Source organism: Dipteris shenzhenensis, chromosome 4 (assembly GCF_047967505.1).
Source record: "Dipteris shenzhenensis isolate YYH24624 ecotype China chromosome 4, Dip_SZ_1.0, whole genome shotgun sequence".
Classification (NCBI taxonomy): domain Eukaryota; kingdom Viridiplantae; phylum Streptophyta; class Polypodiopsida; order Gleicheniales; family Dipteridaceae; genus Dipteris; species Dipteris shenzhenensis.
This window is the reverse complement of record NC_141599.1, coordinates 26,677,662-26,693,754: the sequence shown is the minus strand read 5'-3', so window position 1 is coordinate 26,693,754 and position 16,093 is coordinate 26,677,662. Positions and strand designations below refer to the sequence as shown.

Genomic DNA, 16,093 nt, shown 5'->3' with positions numbered 1-16,093 from the left:
GACATATATTCACCCTCCCTTGTTTGTATTAATGTGGGCAATTTTCAGCCCACTCTCATTCTCAACCAAGGCAATGAAATGCCTGAAGCATGCAAAAACTACAGATTTGGATTTCAAAGCGAAAATCCAAGTATACCTGGTGAAGTCATCAATGAATGTGACAAAATAATAGAATCCCCCAAGAGCTGCAACCCGCATGGGTCCACAAACATCACTATGAACCAAATAAAGCTTGTGTGAGGCACCAACTCTCCCATCATTCGGAAATGCAGAACGGTGGATCTTACTAAGCAAACAAGGTTCACAAACATGCTTTGAAGGCATATGCATTTTAGGAAGATCAACAACTGTACCATCCGTATGTACCTTCACCAAAGCCCCAAAGTTGAGGTGTTCAAACCTCTCATGCCACAAATGGGTATCTACCATGGTAGAAGAATCAACAGCAAGGGCATCTGCATCTACAAGTCCAACATCATCCAAGCATCTATCATAGGCATCAAGTCTATACAACCCTCTAGTCAATGTCCCAGTCAAGACCATGGTAAAAGCATGCGTGGCATTGTAAACCGCACATCGAACACCATAAAAAAGAACGTGATTGCCACAAGTAGCTATGGCTGAAATAGAGATGAGGTTCTTGCGAATGCCTGGAACATAAAGCACATTCTCTACAGTGACTAGACCACTAGAAACAGAAGTAAGAGCAACTTGTCCAATGCCTTTCACCATATATGATGTATTATTGGCACATGTGACGGTCCCCTCCTTAGATACATGCTCAAGTGAGCTGAATAACTTCCTGCATGAAGTAATGTGCTTGCTAGAACCACTATCAAAGAACCAGGCATTAGATACATCAAAAACTGTCATGCAGGCATCATGAACATTATGAAATTCAGGATTATACTGACATGTAACAAGAAAATCCCAATGCTGGTCTTGTGCAAAGTTAGCTTACTCATGTCTATCATGTAGACTAGGAGAACCTGATACTGCAAGAGCCGACTGTTCTTCTTCTCAGATGCAATTCTCTTCCTACATTCAGAAATGTCGTGCCCAGGTTTCCTGCAATAGTTACATCTCTTCTTCTTCTTCTTATCCCCCAAAGAAGAAGCATCATGGGAGTGACCAGCATGTGAATGAGGGGGTTTACTAGCTGAAACCTTGCCTTTGCCTTTGTTTTTATGTTGGGCAACACAGGCTTGATCACTAGCCATAGAAGCATTGCGGTTTGCACGGCTTTGTTCCTCCTGAAGTAAGAGGGCAACTAGGAATAATGGTTGGCATGGCCACCTGCAGCCAACCTCAATGTAGTAGCAAAGCCTTGATAAGTATCAAGCAACCCATCAAGGGTATTAGAAACAAGCTGAGAAACAGGCACGACCTCATCAATATTAGCCAATCGCTCTTTCAAATCTTTCACACTGGTAAGATAGGCATCTATATTACCACCCTCTTCAAGCTTCAAGTCCTTCAATTGCTTGCGGAGATAGGCAACCCGCGCCTCATTCCATACCTGATATAGATGCAAGCTGATCCCACGCTTGCTTTGCTGACTTGCAAGACCGGATATGAGGGATAATGACCCTTTTAACTGAAAGAGAAATCAAGGCATGTGCTAAAGAGGGCACTCCAAGAAGAGGAGAATAATGCCAAAAAGGGCTCCGATGATAGAAAGGAGACGATGGTAACCAGAGAAAGTCCATGGATTCTGATGAATATGGAAGTTATTCTTTTGTCTTGCTCAGCTGGATCGAAACCCAATGAAAAGGTAGTAAGAGAAATCTTTCTGGAGCTAAGGGCTAGAGAATAGCCGCCAAAATAGAAGAGGTAGTCTCAGAGGAATCAAGGACCACCTAGAAGAAAGCTCTCACAAAAGTTAAACATCCTGAATCTGCACAAAAAGATGTGGGGAGGGGCTTCCAGCATCCAATTTCTAGCTCGGCTTTTGGAAGGATGAGAGTAATGGATGCATGCAAAGAGAGTGGTTGCCCTCTCAACCTCGATGTCCTTCTTGACCTGCAGCAACTTGACTTCAAGATATAGACACCTTCTCACAGCCGGTGTGGTAGAAGAGGGATTGGCTGAATTTAGTCAAGAAAAGAGACAGGCTCATAAAGAAGGGATTCGTGGCAGGGTGGTTTATCGAGCAGAGCCCTCCTTCTTTGTGGTCTGAGATTGTAATATTAGTATTAGAGCCAACAAAGCATGAATTTAGAGTCCTATGTAGTTCACGCGCGCAGTAAATGAAGGCACTGAAAACGAGTCGCACGCGCAGCTGAAACATGGTCACCATGGTGAAGCGTGGAGCCATAGGCAGCCTACATAAAACAGGTATAAAAGCTAGATGGACTGAATTTTTAATGAATTGAGTTTTACTCAATTTTAGAATGATTTCCTAGAGTCCTTAAAGGAAAAATGTGAGTTTGATCCTCACTTCTCTAAAATATGGAAAGCAATTAGAAATAGGGATCCAACTAATCGAGAGGCTTTCATTGAGGAGTCGCATGGAAATGGCGACACACCACAAGTTGGTGATAAAGAACTCAAGTGGAAAAAATATACTATCGAAGATGGCTACCTGCTCTACAAGGGTAGAGAGCCGATTAGGGCATATAATCTCAGCAAATTGGGGATCAGGTGTATAAATGACGTTGTTGATGCTACTGGTCACATGCTTTCCTTCCCTCAAGCCATGGCTTCTTATCCACTAGCCATGCATCACAGGTTTATTTGGGGGAAAATTGCTGAATTACTGCAGCCTTTTCTTCCCATCCCTCCTTTATCTAACAGGGACCGATTATATGATTGGCAGTTACACCCGGTGGGCTCAAATTCTCGTCCTGTTACTCTTCCTAACCTAACGGTTAGCATGACATACTCTTTCCTCCAGCCATCACCATGGATTCACTTACATGCTAATTCTCTTTGGCATATGGCAAAATCACTTGCTTGGTGGCGAAAGAATCTCCGCAATTTATGGAGAAGCAAATTGCCTTTCAAGCAAAAGCTTTTCCTATGGCGTTGTCTTACAGGAACCTTATCCGTGGGGGTCACTCTGGCTCAACGAAGGATTGCATCTGCTTCTTGTCTTCGATGCATGGCCCCTTCTGAAACGGTGCCTCATTTGTTTTGGATGTGTTCCAGCACTAAGACCTTCCTATGCAAAATTCCCATGTCGCTTCGCCTTCGTTTCCCTAACTCTCCTTTTGGGAAACATTTTTGGCTTTTTGGCAGACTTCCTGCAACCCTGGTCCATTACTCTTTATTTTTGAACTGGGTCAGATATTGGGCTTTTTGGACCATATGGCAGGATCACAACATGCGATATTTTGGGAATCCGTTCTTGCAATCTTATGAATATTTCAGACTCTCCCTACGGCAATCTATCTATGATGCTTGCCATCAAGGAGATCTTCCTCAGTGATGCCTGGAAATAGTTTTTCTTTGCTTTTGATTTCCTGTTGAGGCTCTCTGCTTTTTTGAGACCCTCATGTAAATTTTGCTGATAATATAATCATGGATTTACCAAAAAAAAAAAGTATGTGTCCCGAATAATAATGCCATTAGGCACCAAATTCTTTTTGAATGTCATGATAGTCCGAGTGCTGGACACCCGGGAATTCAGAAGACATGCGCGCTTCTGAAAAGGCAATTCTTTTTGCCTGGAACAGGCAAGGACATCCAAGATTATATATTGAAGTGCCGAAAAGGCTAGGTCAATAAGGCTAAATGCCTTAAGGTAGGGGGTCTTCTACACCCATTGTTGCTTCAATACAACCACCTTCTTAGGCTGTTGAAAACCATCCCGATCTGTCCCCACACATTCCTTCATCTTCTCTTTTTCTTTTTCTTTTCCTTTTCCAGCAAGTGATTGAACTTGATTAACTGGTTTAGCATTCTTTGCTCCATTTCGATTTGGTGCCTTGGCTTGCAAATTCCCTTGTCTGGGGCGGTCACACACACTTTTTTTTTTTGTGGGAAGAAATCTTTTATTTCTGTAGAATAATTACATTCATAGTTACTTCAAAAACGAAGTAGCTACTACTGAGATCTTTAGGTCACACACCATCTGGCAAATGGGAAAGCATCTCCATGGATTTTTTTGTGGGATTATCTATGACACAAAGGGGGCACAACTTTGTGTGGGTAATTGTTGATCGGTCGACCAAGATGGCTTATTTTATTCCTGTCAATGAAGATGTTAAAACTCCAGAATTAGCTAGGTTATTTGTGGATCATATTTATAGATTGTATGGGCTACCAGCCGGTATTATTAGTGACCAGGATAGCAAATTTAATAGCCTTTTCTGGAGGGCTATGTTATGAGATTGGAAACTTTGTTGAATATGAGCATCGTGGATCATCCATAGAGTGATGGTCAAACTAAAAGGGTCAATCAAATCATTGAAGATATACTTCGAGCATATGTAAGTAAACAGCAAAGTAATTGGGAACAATATTTACCCATATTAGAATTTGCATATAATAGTGCCAAACATTCAGCTACAGGTTTTAGTCCATTCATGATGATGTATGGATTTCAACCAAGAGCCCCAATGGCAGTGGGACTCGAAAAAGAGAAGGTTCAAGCAGCCAAAGACTTTCTTGAAGATATGAATCAAATGCTTAAGTTAGCTAAAGATAGCATAAGAAGAGCTCAGGATAGAGCACGAAGTTATGCAAACCCCCACCGTAGAAGGTTGGAGTTTGAAGTAAATGAGAAAGTCTATCTCAAGGTACCTAAATCTTCAGAATTTCTAAAGACAGGTAAATGTCCGAAGTTGTCTCCTAGGTATTGTGGACCATTCACAATACTTAAGAGAATTGGAGAACTTGCTTACAAATTAGCCTTACCTGAGGAGGGGGATGTAGAGTACATCCAGTTTTTCATGTTAGTAGGCTAAAAAGAAAATTAGGAGATGATGATAATCTCATTGGAGATGAAGTCATAGTTGAACTCATTGAGCCTACATCTTTACCACATGAACCAAAAAGGATTTTAGATAGACAAGAAAAAAGAACACGATATTCAATATGGCAAGAATGTCTAGTTAAGTGGAAAGATGACTTGAAGAGAGTTCAACATGGAAAAGGGTAAGCAATCTTCAGAGAAGGTTTCCCAATTTTGTCTTCGAGGACGTAAACCATTCAGGGGAAGGGAATGTTACGTCAGCCATAATCACGAAGTCTGAGGAGAAGCGGGAAACCAAAGGGCTTGACAGCACTTGCAATAGAATGGAGTGCAATGTGATAGCCCAAAGGGAGGCATAGAATTACTAAGGTCCATTATGGACACATGGCACTCAAGTAGGTTACAAGTGGCAAGTGTTGGGTTTGGTGGGAGGATTCTAGAGGGAGCATGAGAAAAGTCCAAAAAAGAGACAGGCTCATAAAGAAGGGATCCGTGCCAGGGTGGTTTATCGAGCAAAACCCTCCTTTGTGGTCTGAGATTGTAACACAGACTGTTGTTGACTACTATAATTTTTTCTAGTACCATGTATGGGGATTAGAATATTACTGGATGTTTGACTTATAATGTTGATCGAAAAGGATGCTAACGATTTAAAAGCTAGTCAATAATTTGCAGCATATAAAAACCTAGGCATTCAATGCCAACATTTCTTTTGACTGGTTGAAGGAATGTTGTATGTGTTAAAAAATGGAGCTACTGTGGTAAAGAGAGTATTAAAGGGAAAGTGCTTTGCTTCAAATATTTGATTCTTCTTCTTCGTGAATGCTAAATCTGGTATGTTGTGATTCTATTCTTGTTTCTAGGAAACACTGTGGCCTTGCTACATGCATTTGCAAGCAACTTACCTTTTGAATGGCTAGAAGGGATGCATGCAGTAATAACCCGTCAAAGGCCTATCACTTCAATTGCACAGTTACGGCTTGCATTTCGGATTATTGGTCCATTATTACCCCGATTAGTCATTTCAAAGCCAGTCTTTGCCAAGGTATGATATGGTCTATTTGAGAATATGCTTAGTTCATCTTTACACAACTTGCAAATACAAGGCTGTTTTGATCCCTAGGATAAATTTTGTGGATATGTCAACAGTACATCCCTAGGATAAATTTTGTGGATGTCAACAGTAAATACTGAGTTGGTGGTGGTTTTGCAGACATTGGCTTTGTTATTTACAATATTAGCTGATGTGTTTGGACAAAAGGTTCAATTGTCCTACACCATTAGCTCAAATGAAATCTCAGATCTTATTGATTTTTTGTAAGTTTCCTTCTTTCCTTCTGAATAAGGATTGATGCTTGCGATATACTTTTCCTTTCAACTATTGCCTCCACATTCATGCCATCATTTCACTACAAGGAATGCCAGCACCCTCTTGGAAAATTAAATCTCTTTCTTTTTAGCATCTCTTTTGAGGCTTATGGTTTAGTTGTTTAAAATTAAAATTTGATGAAACTCTTACTTCCTAGTGAGCATCTTAGTCAAATGGTTGGTTCTTGAAGCAAATAAAGATGCAAAAAATGATTGAATAAAACTGTACATTGAGGAATTGTTAATGCAAGCTGTTACAATCAACGTATGTCATGAGCCTTTTGTGCAAGATCTTAGATACTTGCAAGCTTGATTGCAAACATAGAACACGGGGGGATGTGGGAAATCTATGGAAACCTTTTGAAAAGAACCAAAGGATCCTTTGTATGATGCTTGAAATCATGGTTGAAACAATCATGGTTTCTAGATTGGGATGGGTACAAGGAAGGTTAACCAAGGATAGTGACTACGTGCCATGCATACAAAAGTTTTGATGAACCATCCAGTAGAAGCTTTGAAAGTTACAAAATTTTTGAGCAAGGATAGAACCATCTATTAGAAGCTTTTGAAAGATGTCTCAGCTCATTGGCTAGTGTACCCCGAGTGGGTGCCAACAACCAAGAGGGGGACTATACAACCAACAGAGACTAGTGTACCCTGAGTGGGTGCCAACAACCAAGAGGGGGACTATACAACCAACAGAGACCTATTCTAGAAGATACCTGCAGGCCAAGCCTTGCAAAAACACCCATGCCTTTCGGTCGTCTTCCTAGAATTCTTTGTATCGTGCTCCTAGATAGCTCGCAGATATAGATGATATTGACGAGGGTGGCTGTAGGTCAAGTCTATTGCACTCCATCATAAGACTGCATCGTGCAATCCAGATGTTAGGGGCTATGATATTGGCAATAAACGTCTCGGGAGAGCTCTACATGCCACCAAGTCGGAGGGGAGACCATGTGGACATCATGACCGATGATCTGCTCACCATCTAACAAGTAGACCAGCAAGGACACCTCGATGGAGAAGCACGCCTCCCCAAGCCACTGTGATGGCAATTTCTGTTATTGGCTGCACTGTTGTTTTGGGGTGTGCATGATGTATGGGCAGATATATGTCGCCGAGTCCGGGTCATGTAGATAGGCATGATGCTGTTTTGGGCAGCCTCCTTTTGGGCATCAACAGCCTCCTTTTGGCATTCCAGTGCTGAATTATTATAAACGTTTTTGCCACTGATGGCTGTAATTGGAGTATTTATTTTGGGGCTCTACATGCCACCGAGTCTAAGGGGAGACCATGTGGACATCATGACCGATGATCTGCTCACCATCTAACAAGTAGACCAGCAAGGACACCTCGATGGAGAAGCACGCCTCCCCAAGCCACTGTGATGGCAATTTCTGTTATTGGCTGCACTGTTGTTTTGGGGTGCACATGATGTATGGGCAGATATATGTCACCGAGTCCGGGTCATGTAGATAGGCATGATGCTGTTTTGGGCAGCCTCCTTTTGGGCATCAACAGCCTCCTTTTGGCATTCCAGTGCTGAATTATTATAAATGTTTTTGCCACTGATGGCTGTAATTGGAGTATTTATTTTGGGGCCTCAGGCCAATTTTTGGCCCTCCCTGGCAACTGTAATAAGGGAGAGGGAGCGTGCAATTTTGGCACCACAAAGAAGCTGAGCTTTTAGGTGATTCTTGCAGGACAGTTTTCCTAGTCGGAAAACACTCATAACTTCACACTCAGTGGTCCATTTTGGACAAAGCTTATATCGCGCAAAGCCCTTTTCAAGGCACATCTGCTGGTTTAGTCATTATCCTGAGATGAGTTTGGAATAGGGAGTTATGTGGCTCTACGTCGACAGTTTTGTGAAGACAGTTTTCAGAGGTTGAGAAGTTGGAGAAGCTGCTGACTGTTGCTGCAAAATGGGAGGGAAAGATGTCATCGATGTTGTCTGTAATGTAATCCTTGTTGTCTCCTGATGGCGGTTAATTTACTGCTCTTCATGTTTTAACTAGTCTCTCTTGTGTGATTTGGATTGATTTTTTGTGTGGTGCTGTCTCGTGCCATCTCGCAAGCTGACTTTGTTCCGTCTTACACGAGAAAGAAAAGAAAGACATATTAACGTCCTCGGGAGGCTTCACGGGCGTATGGGACACAGTACACAAGAGAAAGCAACTCATACAAGCCTCAGTGGGCTGAAGGAAAGGGCACGCTAGGGCCCTTGCTGAGTGCTATGTTACGCTAAAGAGCTCAAACAAAACTGAAAACTGAAACTCAAAAGCCGGAAGCTAGCACCGTTGTGGCTCTCCAGTGGGCTGCAAGGATATCCCAGATCTGCGTCTATTGAGCTGTCTCTTGCTGTGGCAGAGGACATGGTCTCCACGCCCTATGTATCCGATGGGCTATGTCAAGAGTAACACCTCGTCTCTAATAGTCTCCGCTGAGGAGAGCTGAGATAGATTGGATCTCCATCGTGCATTCTCTGGTCACTCTCCACATCATGTGTGATCTCTCCGCCCCTCGCTCAACAACATCGTGTCGTCTCTATCCGGTGATCCACACTGCCCTCATGGCCGTTAGCTCCTCCTCCTCCACCCCAATATGTCTTGGAGCTGACTCAAATGCATAGAAGTGGTGTTGTGCTCGGTCCATTTCAGCATCCTGCGGTGCGGTGACCTCCTGCTGTTGTTTGATCTGTCACAATATGTCTCTCTATGTCGTCGCATCTCAATCAGATAGAGCCCAATGTAGACCCGGTCATGGAATTGTATTATGCAAACACATAAGAAATGCTCCTCTATCTCGATCTCCCCCAGTGTGCATAACATATAGATCTGCTACTCTCTGGGTTCCTGCAGCTCTCCCTACCTCAATCCTCAGCTAATGGGACGAGACCACATCTGTCCAATGGCAATCCTCAGTATCTCAGACTCCTCTGTCCTCGAGGTACTAGGGTCTGATGGTGAGTCCATCCTCCGATACTCTTAAGAAGGTGTCATGATAGAACCTAATCTTGGTGGGGAACTCTTGGTTCCTTCCCTAAGTTCGAGACGTGAGACGTATGGCGTTGGAGGAGATCTTACCAAATAATACGGTTAATCTCATCTCATGGGATCAACTCGGACGGTACATCCATGCTGTACTGAAAGGATGGAAGCCGGTCCATCTAAATACCGTGATTGGCAAACCATGTGGATACGCGTGCATACCATACTATACCGACCCCTCTCTCTACTAGTTGTCTCGTTGACTCTCAGTCTCCAGTGGGGTAAGGCTCAAACTCTGTGGAGTAATGTTACTGTCTAAAAAATGGCATCAACCTGGAGAGGTGTCATGGCGAACTCTGTGTGTACTATCTGATGGGGGCTGAGGACTTACTCCGAATCATGCTAGACTCCATAATCACTTGCAGCTGCTCAAGTCTCCTCCACTCTCGGGTCACTCCCCCAGAAAGATGCTACATACATGGCAGTTGGCCTCACGAGGGTATTGAAAAGCCAACCCTTCATCGGCGGATCCTAAAAGCACTGCCTCTAGTCGGGCCAAAGCTCCATGTCCACATGTGAGTCGTGCCTTGGCAGCATGGGTCATCGTGAAAATTAGCCTTGTGAAGGCTTCCCCTAAGTATGTGTAAGACTGCACTATCTCCACTAACTCACCTTGGTAAGTGAAGCTATGTTGGTGGAGTATTGGTGTGAGGTGTTAAAGATCATAACCTTGGTCTTCACAAGGTTTACTATCAAGTCTCTCTCTCTACAAAACATCTCTAAGGCCTCCAAATGTCTCTACAGTCCTTCTGCTGAAGATGATATGAGGACTATGTTATATGCATGTAGCAGTATCTGTATCATCAAGTCAGCTAGCAGCGATCCTTCGCCTCCTAGGCAGTCAACAAAGGACTCGATCTCGTCAATGTAGAGCCCGAAGAAAATCGGTGAAAGGGGGCATCCCTACTTCACTCCGATCATGGTCTCAACCCAATCTGATAGGGCTCCTGTAGCACGGACTCTCCCTTTAGTGGACTTATATATGCTCATCACCCCCCAAATCATGACCTCTGGAATCTACATCTCCTGAAGTCTCCTGATCATACGAGATTGTGGGACACTATCTACAAAGCAAAGGTAGACTTTTCGGGATCTCAGCCTTGCTCCTCAATGATAGCCCACAGGGTGAAGATATGCTTTAGAGTGTAATGTTGTATCCAGAATTCCGCCTGTCCTAGAGCCCGTTGTTTGTGTGCCTCTGTGTAGCCTGCTGATCTCCCTCTCTAATATTGACCCGTATATCTTAGCCAAAGTATGACCAATCATAAGAGTGGTAGTTCCCAGTGTCCATGGAATCTCTTGCTTTGTGTATCACCACAGGGATGGTAGTACTCCAAGCAAGTGGGAAGCCATGGCAAACAGCATGGTTTAACATCTCCGCTAAAATCAAAGCTAGGAGGTCCTGCCCATTCGCGAAGTGCTCACTGTAGCCCCTCATGATTTTGAGCTCTCTAGTTATGGAGCCAACTGAGTGCAACCTATACATTTTGTGCAGTGAACAAATGACGAATAGTGGGTCTAGGCATAGAGGACATATCAGATGGTGTTTGCATTGGGACATCATAGAGTGAGCTCGCATATGTGTGTCAAACCCTTGTACTTGTGATGGGAATAGGCGGCTTCCCCTCAGATAGAAGCCCCTAGCCAATGGTCGACGGATCTCTCTCGGAATGATCGGATCACGTCATCCATCCTCTGTGTGTGAAGAAGGCCTGCCTCTTATGATGTGTCAGTCATCGTGACATCCTCTCATCTCGAATATCGTCAGATGGGGTAGAGCTCGCTCTTGTATGAGGTGAGATCTCCTCTCTCTACACTCATCATGAACCAAGAGTTTTGTGGCATCTTCCCAGCCAGGACATGTGATGTGGATCGAGTCAATTTAGTTGTTGCATTCTATATCATTGAGACAAGGGTGTCCGAGGCGCAAGCAAGATCTACATCATCTCTAAGTAAAGCCGGAAGCTCAGGGGACAAGTGACTCACATAGACTGGGACCCGGGTCACAGGCATGGTCAAAATGGATCTAGACAAGGGCAGATGGTCCTAGTGGCTGGCATAGTGACCGAGATGCTAAAGGCTAGGTATGAGTGGTCATCATGTAGTGGGGAAGGAGGCACAATAAAATCGTGTATTCGTGATACAAAGGCGGTAGTCCACAGTGCTTGTCCGCCCGCCATGTGGGAAACAAGTGAGCCTGACAAATGATGGCCATCTCTAGAGAGAAAGAAGTCACGGTCAATGGAGATTGAGGGTTAGCATTATCATCTATAAGTAATAAGGGTGGTGGTTGTGTGTGCCAACACATTAAGAGCCATGCTTCCTCATCCATAGAGGTTTCAATGGTCGTTCGCGATGCCATGTTGAGTGCGTTCACCTCTTTCTTAATTCCACTTGTCATAATTTCGAAGGCCTTCAAGACACAATTGTTGGATTAGGATCTTAATATAAATTTTATGTAAAGTGTTCCCCAAGTGAAAACTCAGACTTGTTATGCAAGGTGGTGGTTGGAGGACTTTTGCTAGGCCAGGAACCATGGAAGGATTTTCTCATCCAATGCATATAGTCATGTTCTCCTTCCATAGGTGGAGATTGGATGAGTAGTACCAGGTGGTTCGTCTACTCAGCCCATCCAGGGTTCCCTCCCCTTTAATGGCTGCTATCATGAAAGCTTGGGCCAGCTTTAGGAGTACTCTTCAAAGAGTCCCCCCTTTTTCTCAAGAAGAGATTGATAGGCAGCCGTTCGTGTGTATTGATAGTATACTTGATTATCATGCCATACCACTTGGAAGCTATGCAGCGGTCTAGATGAGAGAGGTCCTTTCTTCTCTATTGGTTTGTGGAAGGTTTTCAAAACCCTTCCAAAGGATTGTAAACTTGAATTAATAAGTCGATTCAGGGGAAGTGAAAGGAGAATTCAGTAGATTGATGTAGGCATACCCTTGGATTGGGCTTATGTAGGTGATAGGCCTTGCCCTCAGTCTACTTGGCTAGGGGCATTTACGAGAACATGAGTCATGGGATTACGATGATCAAACAGGGATGCCTTGATCTTTGATGTTCATTGTGGGGGCAGGTTGTCCAAGTTTATGGATGGTATACTTAGGCATATTCCCTTTCAAATTGTCAGGATTGTAGGTCATGCGGAGTGTTTTTTGGCTTTATGATGGTATCTAGACCCTAACCCACATCACATTTCCTTGGGTTGAAGGCTTTATCTCTATGCAGGTGTTCCCTTAAAGTATTTACAATGGTGCCCTAGCGAGTGGGAATGGATTGATGCAAGGCATCGAGAGAAGAGCCTCCCCTTCTTTCATTACGTGGCTAGTAATGCTAGGAAGTTTCAGCTCAACCTTAGAGGCTGGCAGCTCACCAAAGATTCTCATTGGTAGAGTTTTCAGCTTTTTGCTGACTTGTAGAAATCCTTTCGGAAGAGACTAAAGAAATCCCTCAAGAATAGAAAAATAACTCTTTTATTTTAGCTTTCAATTCATGAAGGGATTGCAGTGAACTAGTGGAGGTCTAGGTTTGGGGACTGCATACATGCATTGATCATCTAGAAGGGGATTGCTAGGTTATTGAGAACTTTGTGCCTTCTCCATTCTTCATGACCTGGGGCTTGGTAGCCTGGCTCTCTCTCTTTTGGCCCCAGGTATCCTATGAGAGACACGACTCTTCTTGGGCTCTTTCAGTTCGATGACATTTGGTTGAGTCATGTTCTCTAGACGACGTCTTTGGCTCTCCTTACAGACATGCACATGCCTCCGTGGATACTTCATGGGAGATTCTAGAGAACATATCAGCTTGGCATATATGGAAATTCAGATGCACAGAGGCCTTAGATGCTGCTCAGATCCACCTTGCACACACATTAGCCAGTATTTGGATAGATACTGTACATACTTTGGTGGCCTTTGGAGGAGCATTTAGGGGTCTTCCTGGGCCGTATCTATCAGGAGGATTGTCGTCCTTGGGGAATGGAGAGGCTCCCTGTTCTTCTCAGAGTCCTCCGCAGGATTGAGGTGGCGCTTCATCATCCCCCAGATTTTTGTCTCATGGCTGTGACTCTATTAGTAGTAGTCCTCTTTGGGCTACGTTGTAAAAAATAAGGTGGGAATCACAAATGTCATAGGCCTCTGAGTGGAACAACTGCCTTCAAGAAGCCAAATCATCAAGGGGATGTGTTGCTTCTAGGGCCACTCTAAGCCCCTCTCGGCAATGCCTTTGAGATGGCTGCGTCGATCTCCTCTACCTTGCAAGCGGTTTTATGCTGCCGCAGCCCTCTACACCACCGGAGCCTCTCTCTGTCGAGACCCTCTTATCTATCTCAGCTGCCACATGGACTTGGTTCCTTAGACAACATACACAAAGGACCACCACAGTGATGCTGCACCGCAATTCCCATCCGCTCCATGGGCTCAGACACTTTGTACTAGTGTTTATGTTTACGTTCATTTGTCTTGGGTACAAATGCCCGCTTATAACCTCTACTCATTCAGCTCATTTTGTGTCGTTTTTTCAGTCTCATAGACCCTTTTGTCTTTTGAAGACTTTACATTTTCTTTCTTGCTTTTTTTCTTATGATTTGGATCTCCCATCCAATGTGCATGAGGGAGAAATTCCTTAGATTAATTCCTGTCTGCAGCTGCAAGGCGGCTTTGGAAGTCATGGCTGTAAATGGCTATCATTCAATCCAATGAATGAGGCGACATTCTCATGACCAAATTTTGGCGAATCAGAGAATGTTCTGGTGAAAAACTGAATGGAGTGGTGTGGCACTATGCCCATTGTTCCCTTGATAAAGCAGTAGTGGGCTGCTCATAATGCTTAGATCTGTGAGTTGTACTGCTAGCAAAGCTCTCGCAGTGCAATCCCACAGACGTTCACGTCAGTAGTTGCAGTGTCAGGCACTTGATTCTAATGTTGTAGGTCGACTGCCACTGCTCAATTCCATGTTGCTTTGCTGTCGTGGCTCAAGTCTAACAGATGAAGCTCACTGCTGCAATGAATGTAGCTCATATTGCAGCTGTAGCTCCAATGCCTATCACAGCTCTTTGCCACAGATGCAGCTCCATTTGTTGATAGGCACCCGTAGCTCCATGGTGCGGCTGCACGTCTCATGAAAGCTGTGGAGGTTTTCTTCTGTTCCGGTATGTACAGGCTGGGAAGAGAATTACACCTGTTTTCATGAAAGTAAGGTTAAACATCTTTGATGTCAGAGGATGAGGCAATTTAAGGACCAAGATATTTCAAACACAGACCTTAAAAGAATATTTTTGCCATATGTGTCTATTTGATTGGCTGGCCATAATTTGATGCATATTTTTTATGTGATTGTATGGGACTCGATTATTATACTTTTCTTTTCTTTAGAGTTTCTAGATCATACCCTTACTGAACTTCTTTTATCTCTGCAGGCATCATACTGTTATGCTAGAAGCTCAGGGACAGGCAAGCGGAAAACCTAGACCTGAAACACTTATGCTCTGCAGCAAAGCTGTGGATCGTTTGCGGCCTGACCTCCAGCCACTATTTCGTCACTTAAGTATGGATACAAACACATCTATCTATGCAGCAACACATCCCAAACTTGTCCAAGGCCACCATCACCTTTGATGATGATGCGACATCAGAAGCTATCAGGCACTTCAATTTCACAGAGCCAATATTTGAAGGAGTACCCATATAATAGAGTTAGTATCTCTCCTCCAAGTGCTTCTCAATTGAAGCATTCAACAACAGTTAGTTTTGTTGCCATAGCACAACCCTGGTTCAGCGATGTTCATGTTAGCAGTTTTTAAGAGTCTAGCAGGAATTGAATGGTTATAAAAATCTATTGCAGTTTTAATCTTGCATGTAGCAGAAAGATGAGTAGATGTGGAAAGAATTGGAGAACATATCTTGAATGTGACAGAAAGGTGGCATGAAGTGGCAAGCATTGGAGAACGGTGGACCTCCAATCGAGTTACTTAGTAGGAAATCAATGTATAACTATTGTACTATAATCCAAAGTCTCAGTGATCTGTATTTATCAACAAATATAACATCAAAATCTTTACAGGTTGTAAAGTTATATGCATCGCCATTATAAGGTTCAATGCTCCTATAAAGAATGCTGGGGCCAGTTGTAATGTTATCAACGAGGAGGAGAACATTCATTTTTTATAGTCATGCCCTGAAAGGGAAAACAATTGTATCACTGGCTATCCTTTTATAAAATGTTATCTTGGTATGAAATGACTTATCATATGATACTTAAAACTGTCATGCTTTCTGCTACATCACACAGAATCCTTAGGAGGTTGGTTTCTCTACATATTTCTTGGTGTGGCTCTTTTATTCCAGATTTTTGTCTTTTCTGTTGGATTGTTAAATATTAATGAAGGATGTATGTCTAAGATTTTTTCAGAGTTTTTGATAAAGACGTTGACATGCCATGTGCCAAATATATTAAAGGAGAAAGCCTTCCTTTTGCATACATTGTAATTGAACTGACCAAAAAAGGTTGCACCTGGGAAAGTCTTTGCCTTTGCAGGTTGCAGAGTAAAACGTTATGAGTTGACTTAATTTGCTCATTGTCAATTGACCACTTACCTAGACATCATGCACTACTGCTCTACATCATCATGTATATTATCTGGCTTACATTGGATGAGTGGTTTGTTAAGTCAACCGAGGAATCTAGAGTTTTGTTTCTTAAGAGTATAGCACTGAGATATGATTTACGTTGATATTGAATGTGGTTTCTCAGTGC

General features: G+C 43.2%; 1 protein-coding gene across 1 annotated transcript in view; it reads left to right on the top strand.

The window, feature by feature from the left end:
• LOC147902659 (mediator of RNA polymerase II transcription subunit) overlaps positions 1–15,561 on the top strand; it is a 182,867-nt gene extending 167,306 nt beyond the window's left edge. The window contains 4 exon segments of the mRNA XM_087373683.1: positions 5,782–5,963; positions 6,132–6,235; positions 14,757–14,932; positions 14,935–15,561. Of these exon segments, the coding sequence (XP_087229809.1) occupies positions 5,782–5,963; positions 6,132–6,235; positions 14,757–14,932; positions 14,935–15,140 (668 nt within the window). The 3' untranslated portion in view covers positions 15,141–15,561.
• The last annotated feature ends 532 nt before the right edge of the window (positions 15,562–16,093 follow it).